Below are 15,618 nucleotides of genomic sequence, written 5' to 3' on the forward strand. Positions count from 1 at the left end.
TGGTTCAACATCTGCAAGACCATAAATGTAATTAAATACATCAACAGATATAAAAACAATAGCCAATATATAAAACAATAACCAGATATAAAAACAATAATTATATCATGCAAAAAAAGATGCAAAAAAGAGCTTTCGATAAAATCCAGCACCCCTTCTTGATAAAAAACCTGAACATCTAGGCATAGGTGGAACATACCTCAAAACAGTAAGAGCCATCTACAAAAAACTCACAGACTACATATTGCCAAACAGACAGAAATTGGGACCGTTTCCCCTGAAAACCAGAACAAAACAAGGATGCCCATTCTCTCCCCTCCTGTTCAACATAGTCATGGAAGCCCTAGCTAGAGCAATCAGACGAGAAGGAAATCAGGGCTATTCACATAGGAAAAGAGGAAGTTAAGTTATCCCTCTTTGCAAATGACATGATTCTATACCTCGAAAACCCAAGAGAATCTGTCAAAAACCTCCTTGCACTGATAAAGGACTTTGGCAAAGCCTCAGGGTATTAAAAAATGTGCAAAAGGCAGTCACATTCCTATACACAAACAATAAGCAAACAGAAACCCAAATAAAAAGCACAATCCCATTCTCAATAACCACACACACACACACAAAAATGAAATACCTTGGCATCTTCCTAACCAGAGAAGTCAAAGACCTTTACCATGAAAACTACAAAACACTGCTCAAAGAAATCAAAGATGACACAAACAAATAGAAAAATATTCCATGCTCATGGATTGGAAGAATCAACACTGTTAAGATGTCCATCCTACCCAAGGCAATCTACAGATTAATGCAATATCCATTAAATTACCAGCATTATTCTTCTCAGACCAGGAAACAATACAGGAACTCATATGGAAACATAAACGACCACAAATAACCAAAACAATCCTCAGCAACAAAACAAAACAAAACACAAAGCTGGAGGTATCACACTCCCAGACTTTAAACTTTATTATAAAGCTACAATAATCAAAACAGCCTGGTATTGGTATAAGAACAGGCATATAGACCAATGGAACAGGATAGAGATTCTGGAAGTAAAACCCCAATTTCTCAACCAACTCATCTTTGACAAAGGCTCTACCACCAACCACTGGAGAGACAAGTAATGGTGTAGTAAATGGTGTTGGGAAAAGGACTGACCACATGCAGAAGAACCCCTACCATACACAAAACAAACAAAACTCCTACCATACACAAAACTCCTCACCATACACAAAACAGGACCCTTACCTATCACTATACACAAAAATCAACTCTAAATGGATCAAAGATCTAAATGTAAAACCTCAAACTATAAAAACCTTGGAAAATGCAGTAGACACCCTTACGAAAATAGGAACTGGCAACCATTCTTGATCAAAACCCCAACTGCCCATGCCATAAGAGATAAGATAGACAAGTGGGACTTCATCAATCGGCAAGCTTCTGCAAAGCCAAAGAAACCTTCAAGAGAATGGGGAGACAGCCCACAGATTGGGAAAAAATATTTGCCAATTGTATGTCTGACAAAGGCCTAATATCTAGGATGTACAAGGAACTCAAACATGCTGAAAAGAAAACAAACAAACAACCCCATTATAAAGTAAAGAGATATGAATAGACACTTCTCAAAAGAAGACATATGAGCAGCCAACAGATACATAAAAAAATGCTCAGCCTCACTAATCATCAAAGAAATGCAAATTAAAACCACACTGAGATACCAGTCAGGATGTGCATCATCAATAACAAAAAACAACAGATGCTGGAGAGGATGCAGGGAAAAGGGAATACTTCTACACTCTTGGTGGGAGTGTAAACTAGTACAACCTCTGTGGAAAAGTTTGGCGATTCCTAAAAGATCTAAAAATCTACCTTCTATACGACCCTGCAGTCCCCCTTCTGGGACTATAGCTGGAGTAACTCAGATCACTCTATGAAAAAGATACCTGCACATGCATGTTTATTGCAGCATTATTCACAATAGCAAAAACATGGAACCAACTACACTGCCCACCAAAAGAGACTGGATTAAAAAAATGTGGTACACATACATGATGGAATATTATGCAGCCATGAAGAGGGACAAAATTATGAACTTCACAACAACTTGGATGGACTTAGAGTCTATAATACTGAGTGATCTAACACAGAGACAAAGAACTGAGTAGAACATGTTCTCACTCATAAGCGGATTTTTATTATAATACTATAAGAAAGGGCAGTAGTGGGAAACTGCTGCAGGTACCTCATCAACAAGGGTACCTGCATAATGAACATTTGTATACCTAACCCTAAATTGCACCCCATATCTTTAAAATTAATTAAAAAACCCAAATAACCCAATTAAAAATGGGCAAAATATTTGAATAAACATTTCTCCAAAGAAAATATGCAAATAGATATGAAGTAAATGAAAAGATGCACAACATTGTTAGTCCTCAAGAAAATGCAAATCAAAACCACAGTGAGATTCCACTGATACCACTTTATATTGACAAGAATGGATATGATAGAAGAGGTGAACAATAATAAGCACTGACAAGAACCTAAAATGCTGGTGGGAATGCAAAATAATGCAGACCCTTTGGAAGAAAGTTTGGCAGTTTCTAAACAAGTTAAATGTAGAGTTAACCATATGATCCATTAATTTCACTCCTATACATAATAATAACCAAGAGAATTGAAAACACATCTTCACATCAAAAACTTATACACAAATGTTCATAGCAGTATTATATACAAAATGGCTAAAAAGTGGAAACATCCCAAATGTCCATCAATTAATGAATGGATAAACAAAACGTGGCATAATTTAGGATATTATTTAATAACAGGAAGAAATGAGGTACTGACACAAGCAATACCATGGAAAAACCTTGAAAACATTGCACTGAGTGAGAGAAGTCAGACACAAAGACCACAGTTGTATTACTCTATTTGTATAAAATGTCCAGAGTAGACAAATACATACCTGATAGATTGCTAGGGACTTGAGGGAGGGGCTAAAAGGGAACAATTGTTGATAGGTACAGGATTTTTTTTTTGAGGAGTTGAAAATATTCTGAAATTAGATAGTAGGGATAGTTGCACAACCTTGTGAACATAATACAAATTACAAATTGCATATTTCAAACAGGTGAATTTTGTGACATATGATAATTTTAGTTTTTTAAAGTTCAAAAAATTATAATGAACTTGTTTTTTTGGGGTTTTTTAATCAATATTTTTTATTATGATGTTATGGGTACAGTTAAGGATTAGGTATACAAATACGTTTCATTCAGGCACCCTATTGATAAGAGGTGTTTCCCTGTCCCCAGACAGATATTTGCTACCGTTAATCCCATCTCCCTCCCCCCCCATAGTTTCCCACTACTGTCAGTCATTTTCTTATAGTATTACATTGGATGATCATGGTCCATTATATGAGTGAGAACATGTGATACTCAGATCTTTGTTTCTGTGAGAGGTCACTCAGAATTATAGACTCTAGTTCCATCCAGGTTGCTGCGAAATTCATGATTTTGTTCTTTTTTATGGCGGGGTAGTATTCCATCGTGTATATGTACCACATTTTTTTAATCCAGTCCTCTTTTGATGGGCAGTATGGTTGCTTCCAGGTTCTTGCTATTGTGAACGATGCTGCGATAAACATACGTGTGCAGATATCTTTTTTATAGAGTGATTTGAGTTCTTCAGGATATATTCCCAGTAAGGAGACTGCGGGTCATATGGGAGGTTGATATTTAGAGCTTTTAGGAATCGCCACACTGCTTTCCACAGAGGTTGCACTAGTTTACACTCCCACCAGCAGTGTAGAAGAGTTCCCTTTTCGCCACACCCTCTCTAGCAGCTGTTATTTTTTGAGTTGTTGATAATTGCATTCTGACTGGAGTTAGGTGGTATCTCAGTGTGATTTTGATTTGCATCTCCCTGATGATTAGTGAGGTTGAACATTTCTTCATGTATCTGTTGGCTGCTCGGATGTCTTCCTTTGTGAAGGGTCTGTTCATATCTTTTGCCCATTTTATAATGGGGTTTGTTTTTTTCTTTTCAGCACATTTGAGTTCCTTGTAGATCCAAGATGTTAAGCCTTTGTCAGACCTGGTGTTGGCAAATACTTTTTCCCAGTCTATAGGGTGTCTCCCTGCCCTATTGATGGTTTCTTTGGCTTTGCAGAAGCTTGTCAGTTTAATAAGGTCCCACTTGTCTATCTTCTCTCTTATGACCTGTGGGTTTCGGGTTTTGTTCAGGAATTGGATGCCAGTTCCGATTTCCATGAGGGTATGTCCTGCATTTTCTAAGGTTCTTATGGTTTGAGGTTTTACATTTAGGTCTCTGATCCATTTGGAGTTAACCTTTGTGCATGGGGATAGATAGGGGTCCTGTTTCAATCTTCTGCATGTGGTCAGCCAGTTTTCCCAGCACCATTTACTGAATAGGTTCTCCTCTCCCCAGTAGTAGGTGGTGGAGGCTTTGTCAAAGATGAGTTGGTTGAGAAATTGAGGTTTTGCTTCTGGAATCTCAATTCTATTCCATTGATCTATATGCCTGTTCCTATACCAATACCAAGCTGTTTTGATGATTGTAGCTTTATAGTAAAGTTTGAAGTCTGGTAATGTGATACTACCTGCTTTGTTTTTTTTTGCTGAGGATTGTTCTGGCTATTCTTGGAAGTTAGTGTTTCCATATGAATTCCTGTGTTGTTTTTTCTAGGTCTGAGAAGAATGTTGCTGGTAATTTGATGGGTATTGCATTGAATTTGTAGATTGCCTTAGGTAAGATGAACATCTTCACAATGTTGATTCTTCCAATCCATGAGCATGGGATATTTTTCCACTTGTTTGTGTCATCTAATGAACTTGTTTATAAAGTCAGGGTTATTGAAGTATAATTCATATACACTCTTGGGGTGTAAAAAATCACATTTTTTGAAAGTGTGAAATTAGACTTTATCTTGTTCTCTCATATATTACACTATTGCAATTCTAAGATTCTGACCAAAGAATCACATTTTTAAGGCACACAGTTCAATGTGTTTTGACAAATGTATGAAGTCATATAACCACCACCACAATCAAGAAATAACAGATTCCTTTCATCCAAAATGTTCCTCTAAGCCCCATTTGCAGTCAGTTCCCTCTCTACCCCCAACTCCTAGAAACTATTGATCTGAATGCTTTCTCTATAGTTTTCTCTTTTCCAGAATGCCACATAACTAGAAGCATATAGTATGTACTTTTTTTTTTAGTCTGTCTTACAATGGATTTGATTTTAAAGGGACTTGACAACCATCCAGACCCAGTGGCCAAACAACAGGGCTATTTCTAGAATCTGGAGTTGCACACTAATAACACTTAACCAAACCTAAGCACTTGCTTTAGAGAAGGCAATATATTATCACAGCAGAAACCACAGTATTTAGAGTTAGACCAACCTGGGTTTGAATCATAGTTCTATGATTTCCTGTTGATATAAACTTAAAAAATGTGCTTAAACTCTCTGTGCCTGTTTCCTGATTTCTATAATGTGAATAAAAATACCTACTTCATTGGGTCGTTCCAAGAATTAAATTAAAATGAGAGAATGTATGTCTAAAGAGAGGAACAAGGAACAAAAGAATGTAAAGCAATTTAGAGATTGAAAAGTTTGAGAACCATTGCCTTAAACATTTTCTTGTCATTTTTCATATTTTGTAAAAGAGATGGGGTCTCACTCTTTTGCTGAGACTGGAATGCAGTGGCATGATCATATATAGCTCACTGCAGCCTTGAGTTCCCAGGTTCACTCAACCCTCTTGCTCACCCCTCAAAGCAGCTGAAATTACAGGTGCATGCCATCTGGCTGACATTTTCTTTTAAGCTAAAACATATCTCTGGATTTATTTGCCAATCCTTTGACACACAGCGAGGACCTTTCCTTGCCTTTGAGTTCACTAATTGGACTCTTAAATAAACCACACCCAAGACGCATTGTCTCCAATTTTCATACTAAAATTTCTAAGAGTAAGATTTAAAGACATTTGTGAAAGGATCACAGTGCAGAATCTGTCTAGATTTTAACAGTTGTCTTCCTGGCATCTGATGTGACAGAACTTTGCTTTAATATCTTGCCTTTAATGAGTCTATCCAAAGCATTCAACTTCGTTTTCATAAAAACAACTCTTTTGTTCTCTCTCTGTAGCTCAGTTTGTTTAATATAAATTAAATCAATATAGTTACAAGATTAACAATTGGCTTGAGCAGACTGGAGAACAAACAAAATTGCCTCATAGTGTACCTCCCAACTAGCAGGAACAGACGTACTGGGCAGCCTGCAGCCTGACAAAGATGCTGGTCCCCATATTTTGCAGAGTGAATGGGTAGTATTAGTTAATCTGGGGAGCCCGGTAGAGGGAACTTGGTTGAAAGCCCTTCTCAAAAAGTGGCAACCACTACTGATATTGTGTCCATTATTAACTCAAGCCCTTCATATCCACTAATCCACACACTCCTTGATTACAGGAAAGATATCTTATTTATCTCCTTAGCCTCAGTAACCATCACAGTGCTTGGCACAGAATAAGGGGATAGTTGGAGGAATATTTTGATTTCAGTTCCTGGTCCCCTGTGCTAGCTTAAACGCCTCCCCCCTTCTGACTCCTCTGTTTGTTGTTGTTGTTGTTGTTGTTTGTTTGTTTGTTTCATTTTAAAAATCTTGTCCTTGGTTCAGCCTTTTTCTTGTCTGTCCCTAAACTCTATAATGTCTTCTCCTGACAGGTCTCTTACATGTCCCCCTCATGCCCTTCCTTCTGACATTCCTCCTCTGATTCCTCCTTGCTCCCAGGCTTCCATGCAAATTCGGGACACTTAGAAATTATAGTAACTCACGGAGTGTAGCTGCCTTTGAGGGTCAGAAGCCCTGCCCATGCCATTTTGCTCTTTTTCCAGTGCCTGGTGCTAGCCCATGGACCATGTCTCTTGCTTCCTGTTTTCAAGGGCAGGGGCAAGGTCTGGTCAGCTCTGAATGTGACCAAGGGCAGGGACTGCAGGGAAGGCCATGCTTGGGGAGCATGGGGATGAGCAGTGTGTCTGTCTTGCCAAGGCAAACCTTCTCCCTCTTGCTTTGACACTTAACTTTTCAAAGACAAGTGGCAGAGCCCGCTCAGACAGACACAACATTGTGGTCAAAGAATAATCAGAACTTAGTTATTGCCTCTACATCCAGGAAAGTCAGCAAGGAAACTTTCTAATCTAAGGAACTTTCCTTTGTAGTTAGAGTTAAGATTTACATAGTGCTATCTACAACTTGTCTAATTGGGTTTATGGGACATGGGCCCATAAACTCCTGTGAGGCATTTCACCAAACTTTAAATTGCTTCTGGGATTAAAACTGGCCCCTGAACAACCAGAGCTCTAAATTGCTCCATGGCTCCTTGATAGAATCCCTGGAGAGCAGGGTGAAGGACAAAGAGCACAGTGCCTGCCCTGAGCGTGCAGGCTGGGCATGGCTGCAGGGTCAGTTGGGAACAGTTCCTCCCGTTGTCCTTCTTACTATCTCGCTGCGCATGGAGAAGCCCTTTCTGGGGTTTACTTTCTAGTGAGCAGCTAGAGCTCCCCAGGCATGGCCAACCCCAAATTTCCTTTACCTTGCTATGAAATTTGAAAGGACTGCTTAGTTCCAAGACAGCTAAGCAGAATTGGCTAGATACTTCCAAGTACAGGCTCAAAAGTTAAGGGCAGTCAGAGACAGTCAACGCATGCCGTTGAAAAAAATCACTTCCCATGCCTGCAGACCTACTGGCATCTTCCCTGCCATAAGGGAGAGCTCCAGTCCCCAGAATGGACTTCACACCGGATGTAGACCAGGTTCTCTCTGTGTCCAAACATTCTTCAGGTAGGTAGGGAGAAAAGCAAAGGTGGTTGTGACTAAGTCATAGCTTCCATGTCTCTGAAGGTCTTTATAGGAGAAAAGGAACAGGCATGTTCTAGGAGTCTAGGCCAGTGTGGAGATGGGGCAGAGTGGGGGGAGGTATGGGGGATGATATTAGAAGAAGGAAGTTTCTGCTCAATGTAAGAGAAAGCTTTCTAACGATCAAGACTGTCTGATGAAGGAATGGGAGGCGTGAGCTCCACACCTCAAAGTGTTCAAAGCAAAATGGGAAAGCTGTGTTTCATGAAAGGTGTTCATACAATGGAGGGGAACAAGGCAAGACCAGTTACTTTACAACAGTTCTTTTTTTTTTTTTGAGTTGGAGTCTCACTCTGTCGCCCAGACTGGAGTGCAGTGGCCGCTCCTGGCCACCGCAGCCTCGACCTGCTGGGCTCCAGCGATCCTTCCGCCTCAGCCTTCCAAGTAGCCGGAATTACAGGCACGCGCTACCACGCCCGGCTGATTTTTTATTTATTTATTGTAGAGACACAACAGTTCTGCCAAGTCTTATATTCTCTAATCAGTGCTACTAATAGCTCTCTAAAAACGGACCTCTTACCCCCAAATACTCTTAATCCCCACAGTTAATCTCCTCTGGCAATTGCACGAGAATAACTTCAAACGGTGCCCAGTATCTCCCACTCAATCTCTCCTAACCAGCCACAGTGTGATAGTCACAGGTGAAATGTGTGGCACATAGGGACCATCCCACTCCCCACCCAAATCCGGCACAAGGCAGAGATCTTGGAAAAACGAGTGGTACTTCCATTTTTCATGAGTGTCCCAGGAAGATGAGGATGACCAAGACTTTACTTGGTCCTTACTTCTTGGTAGACCTGCTCTGGCTCAGATGGAGGAGCAAGAATACCACCAGAGTGGTGAGAGAAGGAGCCCTGGGGAGAAGGTGAGGAACCACCTGGCCCTGTCCTTGCTGCTGGTGGTCCTCTCTGAGCATCAGTTTCCTCATCTTTAACATGAGAAGTCAAAGTTTGAGGTTTTCTTTAAGTACAGGATCTAGAGCTGTACAGGGACATTTTCTGTCCCCTTTGTTGAGGATGGGTAGAGTTGTCTGCTTTTCTGTGGAGAAAGCATGACTATGGCATTGCAGTGGTTTAATGGTCAACTCAGATACTGAAGGGTCTGAGTTAGGAGCTGTGACATAAAATAGTTCCAAAAGCAAAGTATCCCAGTCACAAAGTTACACTGGGAGGCAGGAGGGACTCTTGTCCTTGTATTCTCTTCCTGCTCCTTCAGAGGCCTGGAGCAGACTGGGGAAACTGCAGCACCATGGACAACGGCTGTGGTTGGAGAGGGGCACATAGAAGTGCTTCAGTGAGGGTGTCCAGGGTCTGTTGCCCAGAAACTCATTGACAAGGGGATCACCAACGAAACTCGTAAAAACGAAGTATAAACCAGAAATCAAGTAAAAGATATAAATGCTAGCTAGATTCTAATCTTCCTGCCTCTGCTCATCACATTCTCTCTGTGTAGGACTCCATATGGAGCAGAATTATCAAAAAATTATTAAATCTTATACGAGCACACAATTAGAACCAGGGCAGTGGGTGACATGATGTCAGTGGCAAGCATCACTGAATGTGATACTTAAAGCCTTCAAGGATACTACAGGGACAGTTCAGGGAAAAGCAGGGCTAGCCAGGCTTCTATGGTCAGTGCTGGAACCAGTCAGTACACCCTCGAGGTTCCTCTTTCATGGTCTTTCTGTAGGCCCATCCTCACACAGCCCTTCCTTCAAGTATGTTACTACCATTGATCTGACTTAAAATTCTCCCATATATCATGATTTGATTAGATTTTCAGGGTCTGCTTTTCCTACTTTTGACCTGATGTATCCTGACTTTTATAGTAAGTTCTATAGGCAGTGAATTTATCCCTTAGATGCTGCTTTTACAAGTTGGCATCTTAAAGAATAAATTTAATGATAAGTTTTAGAAGTATTTCATAGTAAATCCTACATACTGATCTTCATAAACATAGGTTTGTTGTCCTCAGCTTTCCTGAGAAGGGAAGAGAGAATTTAAAATGGAAATGGCCAACCAGTCCATCATGGCAGAATTTGTGTTGCTGGGCCTGTCCGATCACCCAAAGTTGGAGAAAACGTTCTTTGTGCTCATCCTTCTGATGTACCTGGTGATCCTGCTGGGCAATGGGGTCCTCATCCTGGTGACCCTCCTTGACTCCTGCCTGCACACGCCCATGTACTTCTTCCTGGGGAACCTCTCCTTCCTGGATATCTGCTATACAACCTCTTCTATTCCTCTAGTCCTGGACGGTTTCCTCACTCCCAAGAAAACCATCTCCTTCTCAGGCTGTGCCATGCAAATGTTTCTCTCCTTTGCCATGGGAGCCACAGAGTGTGTGCTCCTGGGCATGATGGCGTTTGATCGCTATGTAGCCATCTGTAACCCGCTTAGGTACCCTGTGGTCATGAGCAAGGCTGCCTACCTGCCCATGGCTGCCAGCTCCTGGGTGGCGGGTGGAGCCAACTCCTTGGTGCAGATCTCTCTTGCTGTACAACTACCTTTCTGTGGTGACAACGTCATTAACCATTTCACCTGTGAGATCCTGGCAGTTCTAAAGTTGGCCTGTGCTGACATCTCCATCAATGTGATCAGCATGGGGGTGGCCAATGTGATCTTTCTGGGCACCCCGGTCCTGTGTATTTTTATCTCCTATGTCTTCATACTCACCACCATCCTGAGGATCCCCTCAGTTGAGGGGCGGCGAAAGACCTTCTCTACCTGTTCTGCGCATCTTACCATCGTGGTCATTTTCTATGGAACTATTCTTTTCATGTACGCAAAGCCCAAATCCAAGGACCCCCTGGGGACAGACAAGCAGGATGTTTCAGACAAACTCATCTCCCTATTTTACGGCGTGCTGACTCCCATGCTCAACCCCATCATCTACAGCTTGAGGAACAAGGACGTGAAGGTTGCTGTGAGGAACTTGCTGAGTCAGAAATGCTTCGCCCCGGGATAGTGAGAGGAAGCGGTGTATCTTGTGGTTCTGTGTACACAAGGACTCCCCCAGGAAATGACAACTTGGTAAGCATAGACTTGCTCAATGGTCCCACACCTCAGTTTCCACACTGATATGCATTGGGATGGGGCTTCTTGGATGATTGAGGATGGAACGGTAGCTCTGTAAAATGAGAGGGGGCAGCCAGGCTCGGTGGCTCAGCCTGTAATCCCACGCCTTCGGGAGGCTGAGGTGAGTGGATTGCCTGAGCCCGCGGGTTCGTGACCCGCCTGGGCAGCGAGACCTCATCTCTACAATAAATCAAAAAATCAGCCGGGCGTGGCAGCGCATGCCTGTAATTCCGTCTACTTGGAAGGCTGAGGCGGAAGGATCGCCGGAGCCCAGCAGGTCGAGGCTGCGGTGGCCGGGAGCGGCCACTGCACTCCAGTCTGGGAGATCGAGTGAGACTCCGACTCAAAAAAAAAAAAAAATGAGAGGGGTCTTGTGCTAAATCATTTGGAACCAAGGATAGGGATTATTAAAATTTATTTTTATTCTGAAAAATAGGCAATAAAAATAAAAACTTCATAAAAAACATATTTCTTTCATGTGCTGACCAGTTTCAAATTGTACATGCCAATTACAATGTTTTCTGTTCTTTTGTGTAATGGAAGCATGACAGTGAGAAAAAGTTACTTCTTTTTTTTTTTTTTTTTTTTTGAGTTGGAGTCTCACTCAGTCGCCCAGACTGGAGTGCAGTGGCCGCTCCCGGTCACCTCAGCCTCGACCTGCTGGGCTCTGGCGATCCTTCCGCCTCAGCCTTCCGAGCAGCTGGAATTACAGGCATGTGCTACCACGCCCGGCTGATTTTTTGATTTATTGTAGAGATGAGGTCTCGCTGCCCAGGCAGGTCTCGAACCCGCGGGCTCAGGCAATCCACTCACCTCAGCCTCCCAAAGGCGCTGGATTACAGGCTGAGCCACGGAGCCCGGCTCAAAAGTTACTTCTTAATTGACATCCAAATGGAGCACCAACCTGCCATTTTAGAAAACTGACACCAAGACATATCCTGAATGGCAGAATTATTAATCTAAGGATTAATAATTTAACCCCCACTTTGACTGTAGGATCTCAGAGGATTTTATGTTTAATTATTTCCTGCTTCATATCCTAGAGACTATTTTGGGTAACTATTTATTTTCTCTTTCTCTCTCTTTCTCTCTTTTGAGTCAGGGTTTCACTCTGTTGCTCAGGCTGGAGTGCAGTCGCACCATCACAGCTCACTGAAGTCTTTACTTCCCAAGCTCAGGAGATCCTCCTGCCTCAGCCTCCCAAATAGCTGGGACTACAGGTATGTGCATCCATACCTGGCTAATTTTTTTGTAGAGATGGGTCTTGCTATGTTGCCTAGTCTAGTCTTGAACTCCTAGACTCAAGGAATCCTCCTGCCTCGGCCTCCCAAAGTGCAAAATTACAGGCATGAACCACATGCTCGACCAATTTCTTCTCTTAATATACACAGAGCATGTCTGTTTATACCTAAATTTGCTGAGTAGTTTGTATCAACACAAGTCAAACTCTAGATAATACAGCCCAAGAAGATAATCTCTAGCAGTTTCATTTAGATGAATCATTACCATCATGCAAAGTTTATAATCAAAGTCTCTTTGTTTCCTTACAATTAGTGTTTGCTGTTATCCAGACTCTAATGGTCAAACTTGACTTCCTCCGTCTCTTCAGGATCTTGGACTGAACACTGCCAACGATTGTTCAAATCTATTTACAATTACCCTTGTGGTTAAGATAATTTTGCAGCCTTGCTGGGCTCGGTGGCTCAGCCTGTAATTCCGCGCCTTTGGGAGGCTGAGGTGAGTGGATTACCTGAGCCCGCGGGTTCGAGACCCGCCTGGGCAGCGAGACCTCATCTCTACAATAAAATTTTAAAAAATTAGCTGGGCATGGTAGCACGCGCCTATAATTCCGGCTACTCGGAAGGCTGAAACGGAAGGATAGCTGGAGCCCAGCAGGTCGAGGTTGCAGTGGCCGGGAGCGGCCACTACACTCCAGTCTGGGTGACAGAGTGAGACTCCAACTCAAACCCCTCCCCCCAAAAAACCAAAACAAACACCAAAAAAGATAATTTTGCAGCCAGACTAATATGGAGTACCTTTGCCAGTGTAACTTTGGTCATGTTAGAAAAATTTAATCTTGCAGACTCATTATTTTCTAATTTGTGAAATAAAAGTAATTAAACCAACCCTATCGAGTTGTTGTGAGGATTAATATGTATATATGTGAAAAAATGTGGCCAGGTACCCGTAATCTCAGCATTTTGGGAGGCTGAGGCAGAACAATTGCTTGAGCCCAGGAGTTTGAGACCAACCTAGGCAACAGGGCAAGACCTGTCTCTCAAAAAAAAAAAAAAAATTAGCTGAGTGTGACATGTACCTATAGTCCCAGCTATTCAGGAGGCTGAGGTGGGAGCCCAGGAGGTCAAGACTGCAGAGAGCCACGATCGTGCCGATGCCCTCTAGCCGGGAGAACTGAGTGAGGCCCTGACTCAAACAAACAAACAAAACAAATAAACAAAAACCAAACAAACTAAAAAACAAACGAACAAACAAAAACCAGTGGCTAGCAAAGAGTAGCCTCCTAATTAATAAATGAACATTTTCATTATTAATGAAATATGTTAAACAACTCCACTGAGGAAGCCATTTGAAACTTGAAGACAGAATACAATACCACACTTAGCTGAATCAGTTCATATTCATTGTTGTAACACCTTTGGGGGGCTTTGTAGCTCATGACTTAATCTAATTTCTCTGGGCAATTCCCTCATCCCCATCCACAGAGTCAGCCACTCATGTTTGTGCTGGCTGATCCAGTCCCTACCTAGACCAATAAAATTCTTTCTGTCAGGTTTTAAGGATTGTTATTGGTACCCAAGGAGTGAGTCACTGGATCCATAACATGAAAGCTTTGGCATGATGGGATAGTCATGTTTGACTATGTAGAATGGGGTGGTTAAGAGGAACCAAGGGTGTAACAAGGAAAGAGTAACCAAAGAGAGAGGAGCAAAGATGAGAGCTAATGAGGGAATCCTCATGTGTTCTGGTATTTTCACTTCTATTTTTCCTAAACTCTGGCCACATTCACATTCCTGAACTACTGCTTCTAAAAGACACCTCTGTATCTCTATACTAGATTCCGTTCTTTACTAACCTAGATTAAGTTGCTTTCTTGAGAGGACACAAAAGTCACATCTAATGTTAGTAATAATATTACATATAAACATATAAAATAGATGTTCCCTTTCATGTGCCATATGCAAACAGCGCCAAAATATTATGCAGAGGTCTTTGAGAAATCAGTTCTGAAATGATTATCTGAACTCAACATGTAGTACTTCTTGTAATCAGTGACTCCCTTCTGCAATGGTTTTACCCTCTGTGGATTCAATCACCTGTAAATTTGGAGTGTGTTCAGGGATTGATGTGATATGGGATGTCTAGGTTCAAATCCCTGCTCTCCCAACTTAAGACTGTGTGACTGTGGATGTGTCCTTCTCCCTGGAAGAGTCTGAGACATATTCATCCTGAGGTAGCACCAGACATTTTAGGTCACTCCCACCTGTGAATTTCCTTGGCTCTGTGGTTTCTTTCTCCAGTGGGAGAATCCCTTGAAGAGATCAGAGCAATGTTCTGTCTTGCAGCAGTATTTCAGTACATGAAGGTTGAGTCTGGTTTCTCTCATCTCCTTAGCTGCCCACATGCCAGGTGCATCTTTAGACCCTGTCTTCCTCATGAAACTCAACAAACAAATAGAATGATTCATCCAGTTGATATCATCCAACATCTATCATTGGTACAGTGAGCAGAGTAGCCATGGGTGTATGGTTTATTTGTGGACTAAACAACAGAGGCTCCCACTTACCAAGGCTAATATAGCAACTTCAGCAGCTGAATGTCTAAACTGCCAGCAACAAAAACTCACCACTAATCAGCCATTTAGTGGTAATTTGATTGTATTAGAGACTAATCAGCCATTTAGTGGTAATTTGATTGTATTAGATTATTTCTATTTTGAAAGTGCCAGCAATTCACAATTCACCTTGACTGATATCAATACCTCTTTGGAATACAGGTGGCCTTTCTTCTCTGCAGGGCCTTAGCCCTATCTGAAAGCTCACAGGGGGTTTGATCTAATGACATGGGTCCTGCATAATATCTCATCAAACCAAAGGACTAGTAAAGTAAGTGTAGCTATAAGCTCATGATTATGGGATCCACTGATCCTTCAATATACTGCACCATCCAGAAGCAGCTGGCCCAAAGAAAGACATAATATCCTTTTGAGAGCATAGCCGAGTCACCAGCTTAGAGATAATACCCTGTGAGAGCAGGGCACCTTCTTCCAGAATGCAGTATGTACTCGAAATCAATGACCATTTTATTATACGGTCTCCCAAATAAGTAAAATGCATGGGTCTAGGGCAGTACCAAGTATAACTGTGATCACCATCACTTCCAGTGACCAGCTTGGAGAATCTGAGCTTCCACGTCCCTGCAGCTCTAGACTTTGCAGGTCTAAGAGTCCTAGTTCCCAAAAGAGAATTGATCACATCAGGGGACACAGAAAGAGTTCCATTAAACATTTTTAGCAGTTTATTTAGATGTAACTTACATACCACAAATTTCACCCACTGTAAGCTACAGTCAAATG

The 15,618-nt window shown here is 41.9% G+C and overlaps 1 protein-coding gene across 1 annotated transcript; it reads left to right on the forward strand.

Moving 5' to 3' along the window:
* Positions 1-9,954: 9,954 nt before the first annotated feature.
* Positions 9,955-10,914, forward strand: LOC103265478 (olfactory receptor 13C7-like). Its single transcript, XM_008063142.1, has one exon. The coding sequence runs from the start codon at positions 9,955-9,957 to the stop codon at positions 10,912-10,914; it is 960 nt and encodes a 319-aa protein (XP_008061333.1).
* Positions 10,915-15,618: the final 4,704 nt, after the last annotated feature.

The sequence above is a fragment of the Carlito syrichta genome, unplaced genomic scaffold (genome assembly GCF_000164805.1).
Source record: "Carlito syrichta isolate Samal-C Ts95f unplaced genomic scaffold, Tarsius_syrichta-2.0.1 Scaffold306593, whole genome shotgun sequence".
Classification (NCBI taxonomy): Eukaryota; Metazoa; Chordata; class Mammalia; order Primates; family Tarsiidae; genus Carlito; species Carlito syrichta.

Bases quoted from the DNA above. Each gene is read 5' to 3' on its own strand.
- LOC103265478 (XM_008063142.1), top strand. From the start codon at position 9,955: ATGGAAATGGCCAACCAGTCCATCATGGCAGAATTTGTGTTGCTGGGC.